The sequence below is a fragment of the Dermacentor variabilis genome, chromosome 3 (assembly GCF_050947875.1).
Source record: "Dermacentor variabilis isolate Ectoservices chromosome 3, ASM5094787v1, whole genome shotgun sequence".
NCBI lineage: Eukaryota > Metazoa > Arthropoda > Arachnida > Ixodida > Ixodidae > Dermacentor > Dermacentor variabilis.
In genome coordinates, this window is record NC_134570.1 from 168,334,356 (window position 1) to 168,354,122 (window position 19,767).

Here is a 19,767-nt window from a genome sequence, read left to right on the forward strand (position 1 = left end):
TTTGCTTTCGCTTTCACTGGTTTGCCCTACTATTTACCCTTTCTCGTTTTGTTCTAGAACGGCATGGTGGGGGACCCTACTCATTATTACCTACTTCATTATTACTGCCGGCTTAGGCCTCATCATGGCTTACTGGTTTCGGGACTGCGACCCTTTGCTAGCGGGCGTAGTCGCTACTACGGATCAGGTACGTGGATATGTTTAGTGATTGCTCTCTAGTCATTATTCAGCCGCTTTAGCATGGCTTTCTCAAAACAGTGCAAAACTAAGTCACCGCTCGCAAATGGGTGAAGTCGAGAGTGTGACGGAAGCCTGTCTGGTCGGGATGATCCATACTTAAATGGAAGAGGTCCAAACACGACCCAAAATGGTTTATAAACAATATATAAGCCTTCGGCTCCCGCCTTGCTCACAATGAACGAGGTTCCCGTGGGGGAGTTGAAACGTAAATATCTATATTAAATTATTTTGGTTGGTTTCCGGACATCGTCCTTTAAGTAAGTAACCGCTCTTGCAGTATATTTTCTGATGATTGCGCATTCACACAATATTGCTGTCGAAGTGCATCGCATACGGTGGGAAGACTGCAATATAGATACCTCTTCACAGTGACCTGTCTTCGGCACTATTGCTTACAGAACCAAAAATATGGAACACGCTTCGTCCCGAGAGTATTAAATATGTCATCTGTGATGCTGCTCCCTAAGCAGACAAGGCTGCCAAAATTCTCGATTTAAGGCGAATATCAAGAGTCCCCCACTATTTACATCATGTAGCTGCGACCAAACGCGCCACTACGATTCATTGCAATATTATATCGTGTCTAAACTACACAATGTCCCGTAGTTTTTAAATGCCGTAATGATTTCAAACTTTCATGCATTCCTATTTATGGTTAGTTCTCGAACTTGCAATTTATTTTGATTCATTCACAAAAGAATAGAAACCAAGGAGAGCAGGAATAAAGGCTACTCATACCTGGATAAGGCCTTTTCTCGAAAAATAATAAAAGAAAGCAAACATTGCCAGTTCATAAACACGTCGGCTCGTTAATTAATAACGATGTGTCAGTTTTTGTTGCAGCAAATTGTCATTTTTACTGCAATTACAGCACAACGCAATACCGACAAATATCTGGGCATTTGTCATTATCGTATGTGACTTCATTAGAAATTTTGTCTGATATAGAAGAAACCGAACTATAGATGAAACATTCACAGCAGTCACAAATACTCTGCAACACCAAATCTGTTATTACGCTAAAGATTTGCAAGGTCTTCACATATTCGCGCTCATTTTTCCAGTTTTCCATTGAACAGCAATATGTACATGCACCAGAATGTAGCTTACGGTCTAAATCACGTTAAAGCTGCCCTAAAAATTAGATATGGTAAACCTCCAAGGGAAGTATTAAAGAGTGGCATTTAGAATTTGGAGTTCAGCTGCTTCCACAGTGAAATAAAGATTTTTCAGTGTTTCATGTTTTCACACGGCTTTAGTGTGCCACGGACCATCCAAGCTGCCAACAGGCAGTTTTGTTTCCTTGGCCCCCTCCATTTTCATGTAAGCGGGCCCAATTAAATTAAAGAAATCAAAGGAAAATACATAATGTTCACCATTCACAGAGTGATTATTCAGCTTTTGTGCAAATGTGTTTATTTTAAGGAGAGCGAGCATGCTGTCAGCAATCAATGCATAAACGTTAGCGCCGTTATGACAGCCTACTAGAAGTACATTTAAAATTCTAGGCTCTGCAAGTGTGAAATTAAGCATTTGCGCTCCGCTGAGAAAGAGTTCCTAAATATTGAATATATCCAGGGCATCATCACAGATTAACAGTGTAGCTTCAAGTTGGTTTGTTGATGAAAACTATATACACACATAAATCGGTTTTCAGATTATCCCCTACTACGTAAATACTCATTTGGCAGCTTTCATGGGATTTTCCGGAATCTTTTTGGCTGGTGTTGTGGGAGCCACTACAAGGTACCCAATTTACACTACTATCTTCTTTTTTAACCGTGATTATTTCGTACATACCAAATTGCGTAAGTCGTTACTGTTTCATGCACTCCAAATTCGCACTTTCTGATAGCCTTAGCAGAAAGAATCTCTTTCGTCAAGAACTTCATGAGAAAAAAAAATAGTGGTCAGTACAAGTTCTCAGAACGGGAATGTACCAGTACGAGTACTGTATATAACAGTGTGGGGAGGACGAGTTTGTCACAAATTCTCCTCCATTATGTCACTGGTCTTAAAGAGTGTTTGCCTCCTTCAAAACTTGGAATAAAGAAATTGCGGTGCATTCACTCCTTGGACAGCATGAGTCAGGTTATTATGATTCTCAATATTTGTTATGATGGGTGTGCCATTGGTCATAATTTATTTTTTATTTTGCGATGATCGTTACAATACTTATTGGTATGGTAACGAGGTACGGTAATAAGTAACGAGGCAGCGACATAGTTCCTATACGTACTATCGGGCTCAGTAAGAGCTACAACGCGAAAGCGCTGGCCAGAGGTCATGCGTTGTAGCTCATACGCCGCGCGATTGGCGAAGTGTATTGCCATTAATACAGGTCTTTGCGAGGCTTGCGATTTGAACAGGTAAATTTCTAGTGCTTCTTTTAAGCGTAATTAGCATTTTAGGATACTTCAAACACTTCCCGGTGCCTAACAGACCATGTATCTATATGTGTCTCCAACCGTATTCCCGCCAGCCTGAGTCACTCGGTAGTCCATTTTTTAATGGGTAAACTAACAGTCTGCAGCGCTTTGGGAACCTAATTCAAAACCAACCATTGGACCAACGGGGTTACCAGAAATGCGACAATGGATGTATGTCACTCTTCAATGAACCTCTTTCATGCAAAGTTCGACCATTGGGTATGTGCTGTTCTTTAATAAACGAATTTCGCACCAATTGGCATCACAGCGTATGCGCCACTGGGTAACTGCCCTTGTTCGACGAACCTTTTTGACGCCAAGTTGAGGGATTGGTTATGTGCTGCTCTTCAGTTAACCTATTACGCGCCAACCAGGGTCCCTGGCTTATGAGTATGTGCCTCCCTTCAATTAAATTCTTTGACGCCAACTTCGATCACTAGATATGGGGCAGTATGTATGTACCACTTATCGATGAGCCTCAATCACACCAACATGGTTCACTGGTTATGTGCGACTGGGTATGTGCCGCTCTTCAATATTACAAAAAACCCTCAACACTATCCGGTGCTCACGGCAGGTTTCACGGCACGGCAGGTTTTCAGCAATTTCAATGTCACATTGACCGTTTTCTACGACTCTGGCGGGGAGGTGCATCATTAGTACGCACCACAAGACCAAACCATCACAAGGGAATACTACCTGGAGGTTCTTCGTCGCTTCCTGTTGCGGTGCGGCGCAAACGAGCGAATCTGTGGGCGGCAAGAAACGGCCAGCTCTGGTAACATATATCATATAGATATCATGATAACGCAGGCGCCAATTCTGTGCGTCTGATACAGGCTTTCTTCGCCAAACACAATATTTATGTGCTTCTTCAGGCTCTCTACTCTCCCGACGTGGCTCCGTGTGGCTTTTGGCTATGCCTCAAGCTGGAAATGGTGTCAACAGGAATCAAATTTGAGCCCAGAGAAGACATTATGCTGAATTCGACGGTCCAGCTCATCACCATTGCAGATTATGCGTTCCAGCAGTGCTTTCAACAATGGCTGAAGCACTAGAAGAAGCGTGTGCATTATTAAACAGACTTCTTTGAAGGACTTTAGGGTTTCCTACCTCCTAATCAATAATTGCATTTCTCCTGACCAAGCGTTTGATTCCTTTTGAACACTCCTCGTATATTCACACTCGCATGTGGCGCGTGCGTGAATATAATATAATATCCTCTTGGAAACGCCGGGGTTTCCAAGGGGATAGCCCAGTAACATACGCGCCTCATCCATGTCGTCTTTTGGCGGTGGCCATGCCGTTTTTCTCAACATTTCTTCGATTATAACCGCATTAACATCACCAGTAATCGCACGATGGGTTTTGTTGGAATACTTTGTCTCCACTGAACACTGCCACACACCTAATGACGCCTACCCAGTGACCCAAGTTGGCATGGAAGAGCGATATTGACCCAGTGGCCCATACTGTGCGAGCTAAGTTGTACTGTAAGAGTGGTACATAGCTAATGGCACTTGGCCAGTGTCTCAAGTTGGCGAGGAAGAGTGGTACCTGCCAGTTGCACATATGCAGTGAACCAGTGGCACATGCCAAGCCACACAAAGCCAATGACCCCAGTTTCAGAAAGAAGATTAGAAACAGGCATCACACCGAGAAACACGTGACGTTCCAAAAGAAGGAGGTGGTGTGCTGTTTCGCGCATGCGGACCGAGCCTCCCAAGGTTGCTGGGAATTTCCCCGCTTGGACGCTACGCATTAAACTCGATACGGAGTGTTAACGGCCATTAAAAATGTAATGCATTAAGAGCCAGAGGATACCTTGCTATTTTCTCTATTTTCGTTGAACAAACACTAAGCTTCACTGTTTGCTTATGTTGTCATAATATGCTACTCCAAACGAATTCAATTGAACTAAGAGGAATTAAATTTCAAGCAAGCGCTGAACGTACATTAGATATTGCCGCTTAGTGTTGGTGGGAAAAGCACGCGTAGAAGATGAAAACCGGAAGATCGCGCTCAACGATTCTAAGTAACCCAAAATCACCTATTCATCTTCTTTGCATTGTCGTAAAACCACGTGACATGACTGGTGGAGGTGATGTGTACAAGGACAATGACACAATCCATGCACAAGGCCCCGTCCAGTAGCAGGAACACGAGTCCTACGCCTATGAACAGCCCACTTCAAAGAGAAAGGCACCGCCAACGAGGCATGCCTCCGGAGACACCAGGACACCCTACCGAGACTGGCGCTATGACGTCGTTTGAGATCACCACGGAAATTCTGACGCCTCCTACGCCAACGTGCTGGACCTTTCAAAACCCACCGTCACCCCCTACTTTTCACGGGGATTTATGTGAAGACGTGTATGATTGGCTGGGTGAATTTCAAGGTGTGGCTGCGTTGAACTGCTAGGATGATGCCACGAACTGCGGAACGTGTACTTCAGGTTAAAGGATGCCGCCCGACCAGCCGTGATTGCTCAGTGGCTAAGGTGTTGGACTGCTGAGCACGAGGTCGCGGGATCGAATCCCAGCCACGGCGGCCGCATTTCTATGGGGTCGAAATGCGAGCACACCCGTGTACTTACATTTAGGTGCACGTTAAAGAACCCCAGGTGGTCGAAATTTCCGGAGTCCTCCACTATGGCGTGCCTCATAATCAGAAAGGGGTTTTGGCAAGTAAAACCCCATAATTTAATTTAAAGCATGCCGCCCACAAGTGGTTCGAAAATAGAGAGATGTTAACATCCTGCCCTGGAATCCGATATGACCTTCCGGAATGCTGCTTGAACGCTGACCGCCGTGAACACTCTCAGCGTGAACTGCAATCCGGCGTTCAGATGCCGAATGAGGCTGTCACGATGTACGTCGAGGATATCACTCGACTTTTGGAACGAGCGGATCTTGCTGTGCCCAAGGGCCAGAAAAAATCATGACCCTTCCACTCTGTGAAGGCGGATGACCAGCGAAGCTGTGTAGCACACGACAAAGAGGTCACACAGAATTTTGAACAAAGGTACGAACGCATTTATTGATCGGTGGTCATCGTGTCGACAGGTACGCACACTAATTAATTTTTGTACATCCGTGGTCATTCATGCATGACGTTTGTTATAAACATTCGTGTTTTCATTTCGCTAAATATTGAGGCAAAGAATTTTAGGCCGAGATCACTGCACCGACTGGCAGTGGGCCAGTGTCGCCAGCGCCTTCGCAGTGGCAGGGGCATTATGAGAAAGAGAGAGAAAGAAAAACATTTATTTCTAATGAGGTGGGGTGACTACCTCGTATGTAGGAGCCCTTAGTTCCGGGCCCCATTGGCTTGCACCAGTCCGCGAGCCCACTGGATCAGCCGCTGCTCTTGGGGCGCTAAGCTGGTCAACGCAGTCTCACAGGAGGAAGGTGAAGGTTAAGAAATAGGGAAATATGGGAAAGCTGGCAACGATGGGCACCAACGGAGCCAGCTGTGGAAGAGACGAACGCGCTAACAGCGGACGAGCGCATTTGCACCATTACGCGGAGAGGCGCCAACGAGCCAGCTGTGGTAGAAGACTACGACGAACGTGCGGCAAGTGGCACGAAGAAGTGCCCACGATTATAGATTTTTTTACGCAGATTTCTTGACGGACACGAAAAATGCACGAAACTTTACCTATAAACAGCTTCGCTGTAAAAGTTACGCTACCTGATTCGGGATACGAAGCCCTAACTTTTTACTAGTCTTTTGCGAAGCCCCCCACGTTGTGCGACCGAGCTCCTCACTGAAGCTGGGACGATCGAGAAAACCTTTACCAGCGGTCTGCCCTCCTCTACCGGCAAGTGAATGTCATTTGAGCCCGGAAATTATTCGCCACCTTCGGGAGCAATAGCACCGAATGGGTTCGCAAAATTGTTCGCTCTCTCATCGGCGAAGGGGTTGAGAAGCACTGTGAAGTGAGACAGCCATCATTTGGCTCCATTGTCAGTGAAATCCGCGATGAGGTTCAGCTAGCACTGCGCAGCCACCGATACACATGATGTCCAACGCGGTGCGAACCGTTGCGGTAACGGCTCCCGTATTCACAAATATACGTACCGTACGTATGCTGAATCTTTGCGAAACTCCATGCATCTTTCTCGGACCGCAGCCTCACTTTAGACGGCCTTGCAAGCTGGGATTAAATTAGCACACGCTGGTCTGTAGATCGACGATTAGCGTGTAACCCCGCAGAAATCTTATTTTTGGCGTGGGTAGGTTATACTCTGCTACCATTGTGGCTAGGCCAGCCACACCTACAGCGAGTGTCCATATCGACAACTAGCGCTGCACCGTTTCTCCGTCAGCTGACCTTGTCCTCAAGTTGGCCAGAGGCCAAGGGACATAGAAGAGTATCTGGCCCAGTAAAAGGGTACCTTTCTCATGACGTAAATCGGGGTCACCATCTCCTAGGCGACGCTCAGCCATTCGTTCATAATTCGGGGCGACAGATTAGAAAAGCACGCAGAGCCACCGCAGAGAAAACTGAAGGTAATGGACTTCGGGGGCGAGGTCGCTGAGATTCAAAGTGCAGAAGACCTCCCATCGGCGTTTGCACGGAATGTCGCAGATCCACTGAAAACCGCATGTTCTACGCGAAAGGAACAAATCACATTGATCACATCTCCGATTGTGTGCACCGGGGACCCTATCGGAACTTGGAGACCGAATCGCGCTTGACATACGTGTGCTCATAGCCGGTCTACAGGTCAGTGCATTGGTGAATAAATGTGCAAATAATTCAATTATTAGCGGCAAACTAGCAACAATTCATAAGAAAGTTATCACCCCTTGCAATGGAACGCGTATTCTCACAGTTGGAGGTAGCGTTGTGGTGCCGCTGTGCCGCTGTACTGCAAGAATTTAAATTTGAGCGTATATATTTGTAGTCACCTGCTTTGTCTTCCGCGATTGTTCGCGTCAACTCAATCTCAATATGGACTTTCTTCACGAGCACGGCGCAACTAAAGATCTCCATGAACCTGTAGTTACCATCTCGATACAACGTGCCACAGAACAAGAGGTTGACAGCTGCCTTAAGCCTGCGCTGCGTGCTGCTGGCGACAGCGTGACGTTACCGCCACGAGCAACTGTGCTCGTACAAGTCACGTCTGAAAACCTCCGAGACGAGGTTACGCTTGCCGACAGCAACGTCTCGCTTTTGCTGCTTCAATGTGCATGCACTGCACTTGACGACCTTCTAAACAAATTTAAGTCTTCGTTCGCCTGTTCGTCTAAAGTCTACAACCAGTCCTCACCAAGCATCGCATTATTACCGACGATGATGCTAGCTCTATGCTGCAAAATCACTACCATGTTTCTCCTAAAGAAAGCGAGACTATTATGACGCAAGCCTATAGGAAATGCTCAATGACGGAGCCCATTGACCACCGAGCAACCCATGGTCATCGCCAGCCGTTCTAGTGAACAAGTAGGGAACACTACGTTTCTGCGCTGATTACAGTAACTTAAACAACATCATAAAAACACGCTTACCCGCTTTTTTATCAATTTCATCAATTGCTTTAAAGAGGGCCTAGTGACAGATCGAGGTTGATGAGTGAGACCGAGTAAAGAAGGCGTTGGTAATCCCAGATGGCCTTAATGGGTTGAGAGTTCTCCCTTTCGGCATTTGTTCTGCTCCAGCCATTTTCCAGAGGATCATAGATACCGTTCTCGCTGACCTGAAGTGACAAAGCTGCCTTGTGTACCTTGATGATGCACCCATCTTCTGTGGTACTGTCGAGGAACATCTAAAGCACCCCAGAACAATTCTGAAAGCCACTCACTCAGTGGAGCTCACGCTAAAACCCCAACATGCCATTTCGGCTATGTAGAGCTGAAGTTCCTTGGACATGTCGTGAGTACAGATTGAATTCGCCCCTATCCAGACAAGACTATAACAGCTGCCGCTTTTCCTGTTCCGTCAGACAAAAGAACAATGCGACATTTCCTTGGATTTCGCGCCTACTATCGTCAATTTATTCCGAACTTCCCCAAGATAGCCGAACTACACGCGCGACTGACCCGAGAAGATGTACCTTTTGCCAGGACGCCGCAACAGGGGACAGCTTTCGCAGAACTAAGCCAGCGCACGCAGACAGCACATTTACTTGCACATTGTGATGAGGACGTAATTACAGAGGTCCGCATAGACGCTAGCAATGTAGGACTTGGGGCTCGTTTTGTAGAGCGACACGGCCGTGTTTAGCACCTCATAGCTTACGCCAGTCGTTCACTCTCTCGAGTCGACACCAACTACTGCGCTTTATTTATTTATTTATTTTTAGTTATTTATTTCAACATACTGCAGCCGCGAAGGACTATTGCAGGAGCGGGGAAATACAGTACATGAAAAAGCATAAAAAGAGCAGTAAACGTCCATCATTAGTGATATACAATAGAAATTCATCACGTGGTAAAGATCTCGCGTTACCAGGCTGAACAATCCACAGTTACATAGAACGGGCAAGAAAAACTCTATTTACACGCATTAGTATGATGGTAAAAAGTAAAGATGTTTGTCGGCGATGACAAAATTCAGGCCTTACCTCTACGGCCGTCCAATCAAAGTGGTGAGTGATCACCACTCCCTGTACAGGGTGGAAAATTTCAGAGATCTGTCTGGCCGGCCTGCTCGGTGGGGTATGCGCTTGAAGGAGCTTGACATCCGATTTGCATACAGGTCTGAGCGTAAACACGAAGACGCTGACGCGCTTTCCCGCACACCTGTGGGACACCCTGCTCGGAGCTATGAGGATGACGATGATGTCCTCGGGGCTTTTACTAAATGTGACTTCAAGTTAAGCACCGAGCAGACAAATAATTACGGTGTGTGATTGACTACGTGGAGGACCGAAATTTTAACTTCCTCAGCCCAATGCTTGCGAGTTATTCACCTTTTCTCTCAGAGGGGCATCCTGTAGAAAAAAATTGCAAAAGAAGCGACAAAGCTTTTCTCTTCATTAGGCCTACCGGCATACGTCATCGCATCTTTTTGGGGTGCCACGACGGACCCACGTCTCCACAATTGAGCTATTTGCGAACTCTCGCACGATTGCGCCAGCAGTACTGCTGGCCACGACTTTCGTCTAGTCTACACCAGTATGTGAAAGGCTGCCGCGAGTGTTAGCGCCGCAAGACAACAAATGTAAAACTTGCGCACCTACTTCAACCACTTTCACCACCTGGGACACCACTCGACCTCGTGAGGATGGACCTTATCGGACCCTTCCCGTTGTCTTCCACTGGAAATAAATGGATTATTGTTGCAATGAATTCATCATTATCATCATTAGCCCATTTATGTCTACTGCAGGACGAAGGCCTCTCCCTGCGATCTCCAATTACCCCTATCCTGCACCAACCAATTCCAACTATCGTCTGCGAATTTCGTAATTTCATCGCCCCAACTAGTTCTCTGCCGTCCTCGACTGTGCTTCCTTTCTCTTGGTACGCATTCTGTAACCCTAAAGGTCCAACGGTTACCTAATCTGCGCATTGCATGACCTGCGCAGCTACACTTTTTCTCCTAGTGTCAATCAGAATACCGGCTATACCCGTTTGCTGTTTGGTCCAAACCGCTCTCTTTCTGTCTCCTACCATTATGCCTAGCATTCTTCGGTCCATCGCTCTTTGCGCGGTCCTTAACTTGTTCTCAATCATTTTTGTCCGTCTCCAAATCTCTTCTTCATATTATCTGACTCGTTATGCCGAGAAAAATGCACTGTCCCGCGGCTTAGGCTTCCGATGTCGCGAAGTTTTTCGTACACTACATTGTCCAGCGGCATGGCGCTCCGTCGTATGGGATCACGGAAAGGGGGACATGCTTTACAGCACAAATGATGGAGGACATTTTCAAACTTAGCTGCACGAGACATCGAAAAATAACAGCCAACCATGCACAAACGAATGAACTGATGGAGAGGTTAAACAAAACCATAGTAGACATGCGGTCACTGTACATGGAGGTGCAGCACAAAACTCCGGGTGAGATTCTTCCGTACATCACGTTTGCCTACTATACGGCAATACAGGTAACAGGGGAGATCGCGATTTTTCCTTTTTAGTCTTTTCTACGGACGCAACGTGCAAACTAAGCTTGGCACTATGCTTCCGTGCGACATAAGCGATGAACTTACTCCAGACGCCGAGCGATACATGTGTGCACACACTCACGCGCACGAACACATGAAGTGAGGCTACTGAAAGGTACGTTAACAAATGTTGCGCCTGTATTGAAGCCCCATTTGTTGCTGGCAATAAAATATTCTGGGATCAATATTTCGTCTGTTTTATCATGTCCTTGCTTTTTTATTTCTTCTATTTCTTGAAGTTTGACATCATTAATAATATCCATCACGTTGCTACTTCTTCCGTCTTTTTCAGCACAATATCGTCCATCATAAATTCACTTGCGGCCGTAACATATGTGGAGTTTGTCGCACTTTTCGCAAAGCCATCACCGAAAGGTTCGCTTCTTCTGACCAAATTTTTAGGTAAGAGCGTTGCGACTGACCTTTTTTCTTCAGGTTTAAATTTATTCACCACACGTGCAATTTGTGAGAAATACTGTCAGTGCTTAATGTTGGGCACTAGAGTGGTAGCAGCATATCTTTCATGGCTTACGTGCAACGAATTCCTGAGATACAAGTCGTTCATTATAAGATTTATTTTTGTATACGGACACTATTGTGTTAATGTTCACGCATTGTTCAATATTTTCGCCTATGGTTTAGTACTCGTATAAGAAAGTAAGCCATTGTAATTCATAAAAAATAGAAAACGCTAGCTACTTCACACTCATCTCCTTGTTCCGCAGCTTTCGCCTCTGGAATAACCATGAGCCTTTATGCGATTATTATTCCATACTTGGGATCGACTGGCAGGGTAAGTGGTCGACTAAGGCTCTTCGTTATAGATCTACGCAGTCCTAGTATAAACGCAAGTAAAGGGTAAGAACTATCAATTTTAAGAATTTTGGCGTTTCGAGAAATCCAATTTTTCGTTCAGATATACAATATCAATGCTCAAGCTGAATAATAATTGTTCCTACCTCTCTAATTGCAAAATCATTAAGAATATCTAAAACTATATTACTTGTGTAACGAAGAAGGGCAACACGAAGAAGTAGGATATGAGATGTAGAAGATATTAGGTTTCGACTCGGCATGGCTTTTCATGTCTTCGCACCAGCATCTTCTAGTTCATTCCGATAAAACTGTAAACATTTGCATATTACACTTGTATGAAAGATTATACCGCAGACATAATATTTATGTCCAACAGTACATTGTTGTATGTACTACGTCACCATTTTGTTCCAGTGCAATAGGAACGGCTGTGATAGCGACTATCAACGCCCTCTTTCTTTTTTGAAACACCTCAGCTGGCACTTGCACTACAGTATTAATAAATGTCCTTTTAAACACGTACACCTCAAGTTATTGGCACTGGATTCAGCAGTAGTTGGACATGTAGCGTCCTTTCAAAAGTACTGTCTCGTCGTAGTGCCGTTAAGAACACAGTAGCAAACTGCGAATTCCGAAACTACCCGCCGTGGTTGCTTAGCGGCCATGGTGTTGTAGTGCTAAGCAAGAGGCCGCGGGATCAGATCTCGGCCACGAGGCTACATTTCGATGGGGGCGAAATGCGAAGAGCCCCGTGTACTTTGCTTTATGTTCTCGTTAAAGAACCCCAGGTGGTCCAAATTTCCGGAGTCCCCACTACGGCGTACGCCATAATCAGAAAGTGGTTTTGGTAAGTAAAAATCCCTAATTCTATAACGAATTGCGAAACAAACTCTTTAATGGTTGATCCTGTACCCATAAGAGCCAGTGACGCTCAATGTAGTACGACAGCGGCGAGCGCAATCGGTGATTTATACATGACTCGCCGAAGATTCAAGCATAATCTCTGGTGCCCGCTTGCCTTCCAGAAATAATTACTCAATTCGCATCGCTCCTACAATGAGGTTACATGAGATTCGGTGACAACAGACAAATGATAGAACCTTCAATACCATTCAAGGAACTTCGGATCCAAGGCGCATCTTGCGCCGAGCGATGACGTTTAGCATCTTTTATAAGGTAAAAAGTTCAGGGGAGAGAAATAATTAGGTACAAGTGTCAATGCCTCCCTCTTAAAAACATCGTTCCGATGCGGAAACAAACATGAAAGCGAAAAACAAGAATAGGCATATCAAAGAAGAAGAATGCAACAACAAACCAACAAGGAATCAATTGCCCTAAGTTTGTCAGCGGGCGTAGACAGTTTGAAGGCACACACACCATGTGGACGACTGCGGGCCGTGCGCAGCGCCGCTGTGGTTGCGAAATGCCGACTGGTACGACCTCATAGCAATAGTGCGCCAATACGTAGGATGACACCGTGGGGTCCACAAACGCGTCCCAAATGTTTCTCACGGAGTCCTTGTTGGCGTATGGGAGTCCAAACCCGAACACGGTCTCCGAGCTGGTGTGTTAGCGTTGTGGAAGATTGTATTGCCGCCTGTCCGTCGTTCGCTGCTTCTTCATGCACTGGTGGGTGAGTTCTGCTTCTTCGGAGCGCTGCAAATGGGCAGCGACGTCGGGAATCTCTTCATCACTAACGTGTGGCAGCATCGAGTCAAGGTTCGTCGTCGGGTTCTATCCTTAAAGCAGCTTCAACGGCGTGGTCTGCGTTATTGCTTGCACTGCCGTGTTGTAAGGAGCACGTTATGTAGGGAAGGACCGCATCCTAGGTATTTTGTTCGACGTCGACGTACATAAAATCGTGTCGGTGAGAGTCTTTTCAGGCGCTCGGTAAGGCCATTCGTTTGCGGGTGGTAGCGGTTTACCTGCGGTGACCTGTCTGGCTGTATTGTAGGATAGCTTGAGTAAGCTCCGCCGTAGAAACATTTCCTCTCCCGGTGATTAGCACTTCTTGGTAACCATGTCATAACAAGATGTTCCTTACGATGAATTTCGGCACTTTCGTAGCGGTACCTTTCGGTAGAGCTTGTGTTTCTGTGTGGCAGGTCTAATTATCGAATTAAGCGGAACGAAAAGATCACAGTTCTGCCAGGAGAGGCGAAGCACCGTTTGCGATAGCAAATTAGTAGATAGCTGCGCGAAGTAAGGATAGTAGTTTCATCGGCCGTATAAACTTCTAAACATTCGCTTACTAACTAAATTAACAATGATAGGATGTGTAAGCTTGATTCAACGATGACGTAGAGAGAAACACACACACAGAGACAGCGCCGTATGTGCGTGTATGCTTCCTTCTACGTCTTTGTTCAGTCACGCTTTCACATGCTGTCGCAGATTCAAACCATCTGGCTCGTCAACGTATTTTAACTAAGCTAACCAGCACGGTGTTACGCGCACACAGGTAAACATGAACACACCTCGCTCGATGACAGCGAAAGCTGTCTATCAAAACGCTGGAGTTAGGAATCGCGTTAGCAGCCGCGAGCCAATTGACCTCCGTGCATCTGTCGCTTCAACGCGAACGAAACGTTGAAAGCAGAGTGCATGCGAAGCTACCGGCACTACGCGCACTCTGCAAACATCGCTGATTGCTTTGAAGATGAAGCCAGCGCGGGCGCGCCCTTTGGCCACGTCGCAGATCGCTTTCAAGACACGAACGCCGGCAATGCGTACTTACGGTATCCTCCAAAGGCCTCTACTACGGCTGCCGCGATTCGCGTGACCAACGCCGCCTCGTTTCCCCTCTGTATGGAGCGGCGGGCGAGGAGGACATGGATGCACCCTAGCAGCCGCCGGAGAAGAACGCCCTTCCTCCCTCAGCTGACACCCCGGGCTCGCGCGCCACTGGAGAAGGCAGGCATATGGGCCGCGTTCCTCGGTCGCGCACGCGCGATTTAACCACGACGGCGACGGCAGAAATACGCTTGGAGTGTCCATATTATTGCTGTCGCAATAAAATTATCTGACTATCTTGAAGCGACAGCAAACGACATTACATTTGTTCTGTCCAGCTAGGTGGCATTTCTATATATTTAAAATTTGGCTAAAACTACGTGGGAAACCTTGTATATAGGTATGGTTCTTCGAAAGGGCAGAGATCGTAAGTGAAGTGGGCGAGGCAATGACCAAAGGTTTGTTAGCGACAGATGTATAGAACTGAAAAGAAAGGTGTCCTATTGAATATAGGGGGAGAGGGGGGGGGGGGGTATGCGAGGTATCACTGTGTGTCAACTGGTTGTTGTGTCGCTGCAGGCTCCTTTTGTTGTGGAAGAGACCTGGTCGGCGGGTATTGGGACGGGGGGAGGTGATTATCTGTTGCACTGGACGTCATCCAACTTTCATCTCTCGGCAAAAGGGAATAAAAGGAGCGGCAGAATTGTTACTCGTTAAAAAAATATCAAAATGGAATAAAGCTATAAATAAATGCACAAAAGAGTTAGCAAGAAAAGAAAACAAAGCACTAAGTAACCGACTAAAATATAACTAAGTGTTCTTGCATTTAGCTTGAAATTTAGCATAGCGAATAGACTCTGAAGCTTCCTTTGCAACGTTTATGCGTATTAGTTGCAATATCATTAACTATGGATGAGGTATGCTTCGTTGTATTTTCCCTCTCGCGCAGAATGGCATTGTGAATGTAGGATGTAGAGTTTAAGCTCATCAGAGTTATGATCTGCTTGGTTGAAATACTCGGCGACAGCGTTTGGAAGATTTTTGGCTGTGTCTGGACGATGTCCGTTTAACTTGACGTTTCATAGATTGTTCCCTTTTGCCGGTGTATTGTTTCTTACAGAAGGAACATTCAACTGTACATATTACAAAGGAGATTTATTGAGGTTCGTAACGACAGCCGGTTCTAGGATTTACCAAACACAGTCTGCTAGCCCGAGCCTCTGCCGCGCACTTGATGCTGCCGATGCTGCTGACTGCGCTCACGTTCGTTATATTCCTTGCAATGGCCCCGCGGAAAAAAACGAGCCAACCTGCCGACCTAGTTTTCTGGAAGGACGGTAGAATAGTGGCATGGCTTGAGACGCTGTTCGTGAACGACTTCGCGGTTACAACGCCGCATGGCGGACGGCGGCGTTAGTGGCTCAACCAGGCAATTAACGGGTGACATTTTCTCGAGAACGCGGTATGGCGCGTCGTACTTCGGGAGGAGTTTTGAAGCAAGCCGAGGCGTGAGGTGTCACGCTAACAAGCAGACGAGGGCGCCGGATAGAAAAGTGGGAGTCGACTTCTGGGCGTCGTCAATGGCCTTTTGGCGGTTCTGGTCAGTCGAGATGAATCGGCGGACCAGCTGGCGACATTCTTCGGCGTGTCTGGCGGCTTCCGAGATCAGCAGGCATCCGGATGGGTCCGGCCGGTAGGGCAGGATGGTGTCGATTTTGTGCGAAGGATGACGGCCGTAAAAAAAGTTAGAAGGGTGAGAACCCGGTTGTGGCCTGGGTCGCAGTGTTGTAGGCGTCGGTGGAAAACGGAAGAACAAGGTCCCAATTAAAGTAATCAGGTGAGACATACACGGCAAGCATGTCACCAAGAGTTCGATTAAAGCGTTCCGTGGTACCGTTAGTCTGTGGGTGATAAGTAGTGCATTTACGATTAACAATAGCGCATTCAGCAAGCAGTTGTTCGATGACTTCAGATAACAAGTCGTGGCCTCTATAGCTCAAAAGTTCGCGTGGACCTCCATGACGAAAGAGAAAACGGCTCAGTATGAAATTGGCTACCTCCTGCGCTGTAGCATTTGGTACAGCAGCAGTCTTCGCATAACGTGTTAAGTTGCCTACCCCAACGATTATCCACCTGTTGCCAGTAGGAGTCAACGGAAGTTACCCATAGAGAGATATGCCCACGCGATCAAAGGGTTGGAATGGGCATTGTAAAGGCTGGAGTTCGCGGAGTTGCGCTGCTGTGGCGCTTTCGGCGTTGGTACTCATGACAAGAGTGGACGAAGTTTCGAACGAAATTGTACATTCCGCGCCAGTAATAGCGGTTTTGAAGTTTTTCGTAGGTCTTGAAGACTCCCGCGTGGCGACATTGAGGGTCGACGTGGAACGAGGACCAGAGCTCTGATCACAAGATTCTCGGAATGACGAGTAACCAGGTGCGTCCCTCTGGAGCATAGTTGCGTCCATACAGCAGCTGGTCTCGTATCGCAAAATGAGGAACTTGGCGCTGATGCGTTCACGACGCTGGAATTTTCGACGTATCCGAGAGCAGGTCGAACAGAGATGCAGTCCAGGGATCATTACGCTGTGCGGCAGCGATAGTGTTGAAGTCCAGAGAGGACAATGTGCACTCCCAGGAGGAGTCGTGATTGCCTTCCTGGGGAAGCGGTGATCGGGATCAGCGCGTCAGCATTGGAGTGCTTTCACCCGGAACGGTAAACCAGGCATATGTCATATTCTTGAATTCGGAATGCCCAGCGGGCACGGCGGCCCGATGGGTCTTTAAAGCGTCGACAGCCAACATATGGTGCGAGGTGGTCGGTCGCTACGTCAAAATATCGGCCGCATAAATATGGGCAAAACTTGCCAAGCGCCCACACAATGACCAAACACTCTTTTTCTGTTACGCTGCAATCGGGCTCCGCCTTGGGTAACGTGCGACTCGCGTATGGGACGACGTATTCTGTGTGGCCAGGTTGACGCCGCGTCAACACAGCGCCAAGGCCTACACCGCTTGCATCGGTATGGATTTTGGTTGACGCTTGAGGATAAACATTTGGAGGGAGCTTAAGCTTCGACTTCAAGAGTGGAACGCCATAGCGTTATCGCATCCGGTTCGCACCGCCCACTCATTCGCTTGGCTTGCTCTTGAGTCACACAACGACATAACGATCTACGCGAGCCAAACGTCGTGATCGGCACGGACACACAGGCCGCGACGCGCCATGAAGGCGGACGCCATCATGGCGCTAACGCCTAGAGTCACTGAAAAAAAATTTCGGAGTACCGCAAAGGTGGGGATTCGGCTGGCAACACTGAGCGACCACCACCATATACCTTCCAAGCCGACTGCGTCGCGGGAAGGCCGCCGTGGTGGAAGACCTTGATATTCGATGACACATCGGATTGAGTGTTTACTGAAGTACAAATACTTTGTGCCCAGAGATAATGGCTGCTACGAACGAAAATAAAATGTTATTTTGCGCAAGTAATGCAGCACGTGGTTGTTTTGGACGCCGATCGTGTTTACTGCTGGAACTGTGCTACGATTGTGGGCAGCAGCTTAGCGCTGCTATCGAGAGCTTATGCACGCGTTTTTCCCCTTCCGCGGAGCGGGCTGTGAAGGAAACATTTCGTCACTTCGAGCCGGAAGGAGGCAAGCTTGTGCTTTTGGGCATGAACATCGTGGACCGTCGTCGGCTTCTATTGAATGTTTCCAAGTAGGACGAAACGAACACCTGACAGTGTCACAGGCACGTACGTTAATTGTGTAATTTCACAAGCTAAATCGGATACATTTAATTTAGTTTGTAAACGGATATCGCATGTTCTCGATTCTGCCGGGCGACTTCGTCCGCCGTATACGCACGACACACTGCGACTTCCGTGTGCGCACCGGTGTTTGACCGTGATCGCGTAATACGATCTGTGCACAGCAGGCGTAAAAACCAACTTCGATGACCATTTCGCGCACTAAATCTTGTGGAAGGCCAATATGAGATATTTGCGTGGTTACAGCAACGCATATGTACTTCTGCGCACTGATAATGAGCGAGAGTTTGCTACATTGCGATTTATGAACGCGGCTGGCTAGTGCGTTCCCATGAGCGGCTGCTCTTCTCAACTTATTTATGACTGTTTTATTAGACTACCAAGATTTGCTGCCTGTGTAAAAAAAAAAAGCAGGAACGCCCGCTGGTGACGCAGTACTTTTTTTTTCTAAGTTACACAGGTGATGTATAAAATTCTTTTGCTTTTAGAGCGGCTTATGTACAAGCAAGGTGTACTTATACCTCACACTCGCGCGTGTTGTTTGCAGGCTTGAAGTTCTCCCGTCCGATTGTGTGTACCCAGCAGAACGACGCTCTCGGTCATTTTTCCCGGTCGGAATCTAGGCAAAAGTCTCTCCAAACTCAGTTGGGTTGCGGCATCCGAAGGCCCAGCAGCCAGGCATGATTTCTTTGCAGTGAAACGCGAACGCGACAATCGGAACACAAAAAAATACGTAGGGAACCCTGCGCTGCCTGCGCTATAACTCAGCCGGCCCGCCCGGCGCTTGGAAGGTATATGGCACCCCAAAGTCACGTGGTACGGTTGGGCCAATGAACGCGTCGGCGGCGCGGGGAAAACAAATGCGGTACTCTGAAATTTTTTCCAGTGACTCTACTGACGCCTCGATGGGATCGCCCCGAGCACGACGCAGACGCATGGCTCTTCGCCAGCAGCACGGCACACATCGCAAGGGACGCTTTCCCACCACGCGCGTTACGGCGCCGCGATCACGTCAGAGGCGTCCCGCATCGGACGATGCATCTAGGAATCGCGCTGTGAGCGGAAAGAGGAGCCGCGTCGCCTAAACACGAGGCTTCAAGTGACGCATGCTGGAAGTTGGAAGGGGAGAGAGCGAGAAAACTTTTTAAACGCAAGGGTATTCGGGCATCCTCGAACCGGTCCCCGCATGGCCCCCAATGCACTCAAAATAGAGGAAGGGGAGAAGCGGGCGAGTAGCGCGCCACCTGTCGGGGCAGTGCCGTACATTGCGAGGAGGGGGTCTTCGGTCTTTGCCGCACGATGGCCCTGCGCGTGCGCCAAGCGCAGAAGAAATGTAGCGGAAATGTACTTCGCTACTCGTTTAATAGCGACTTCTGTAATTTACGTGCTCCTAATTACCGATATACATTGCAGTATAACTTTCTACGGCACGTTTCTAAGGCAACACCGCATTCACTAGAGACGCTTTTGGCCCGCTTCGAACGATTGAACACATGAATGAGTGGTAGCGTCTCCGTCTCAAACTCCGGAGACCCTGGTTCGATTCCCATCCAGCCCATTTTGCAAGTTGTTCTTATTTATGAATTGCCTTCCGGGATTTTTCGCTCACTGCCAACGCCGACGATGACGCCGGTTTTTCTGCGACACTAGCTGCTTAA

General features: G+C 47.5%; 2 protein-coding genes across 2 annotated transcripts in view; both read left to right on the forward strand.

The window, feature by feature from the left end:
• LOC142574893 (putative sodium-dependent multivitamin transporter) overlaps positions 1 to 205 on the forward strand; it is a 58,851-nt gene extending 58,646 nt beyond the window's left edge. The window contains exon 9 of the mRNA XM_075683889.1: positions 58 to 205. Within this exon, the coding sequence (XP_075540004.1) occupies positions 58 to 205 (148 nt within the window). The remainder of the gene's footprint in view (positions 1 to 57) is intronic.
• A 1,701-nt stretch (positions 206 to 1,906) lies between these two features.
• Positions 1,907 to 19,767, forward strand: part of LOC142574311 (sodium-dependent multivitamin transporter-like) — a 79,728-nt gene continuing 61,867 nt past the window's right edge. The window contains exons 1-3 of the mRNA XM_075683430.1: positions 1,907 to 1,986; positions 11,083 to 11,192; positions 11,516 to 11,583. Coding sequence (XP_075539545.1) covers positions 1,937 to 1,986; positions 11,083 to 11,192; positions 11,516 to 11,583 — 228 coding nt within the window. The 5' untranslated portion in view covers positions 1,907 to 1,936. The remainder of the gene's footprint in view (positions 1,987 to 11,082; positions 11,193 to 11,515; positions 11,584 to 19,767) is intronic.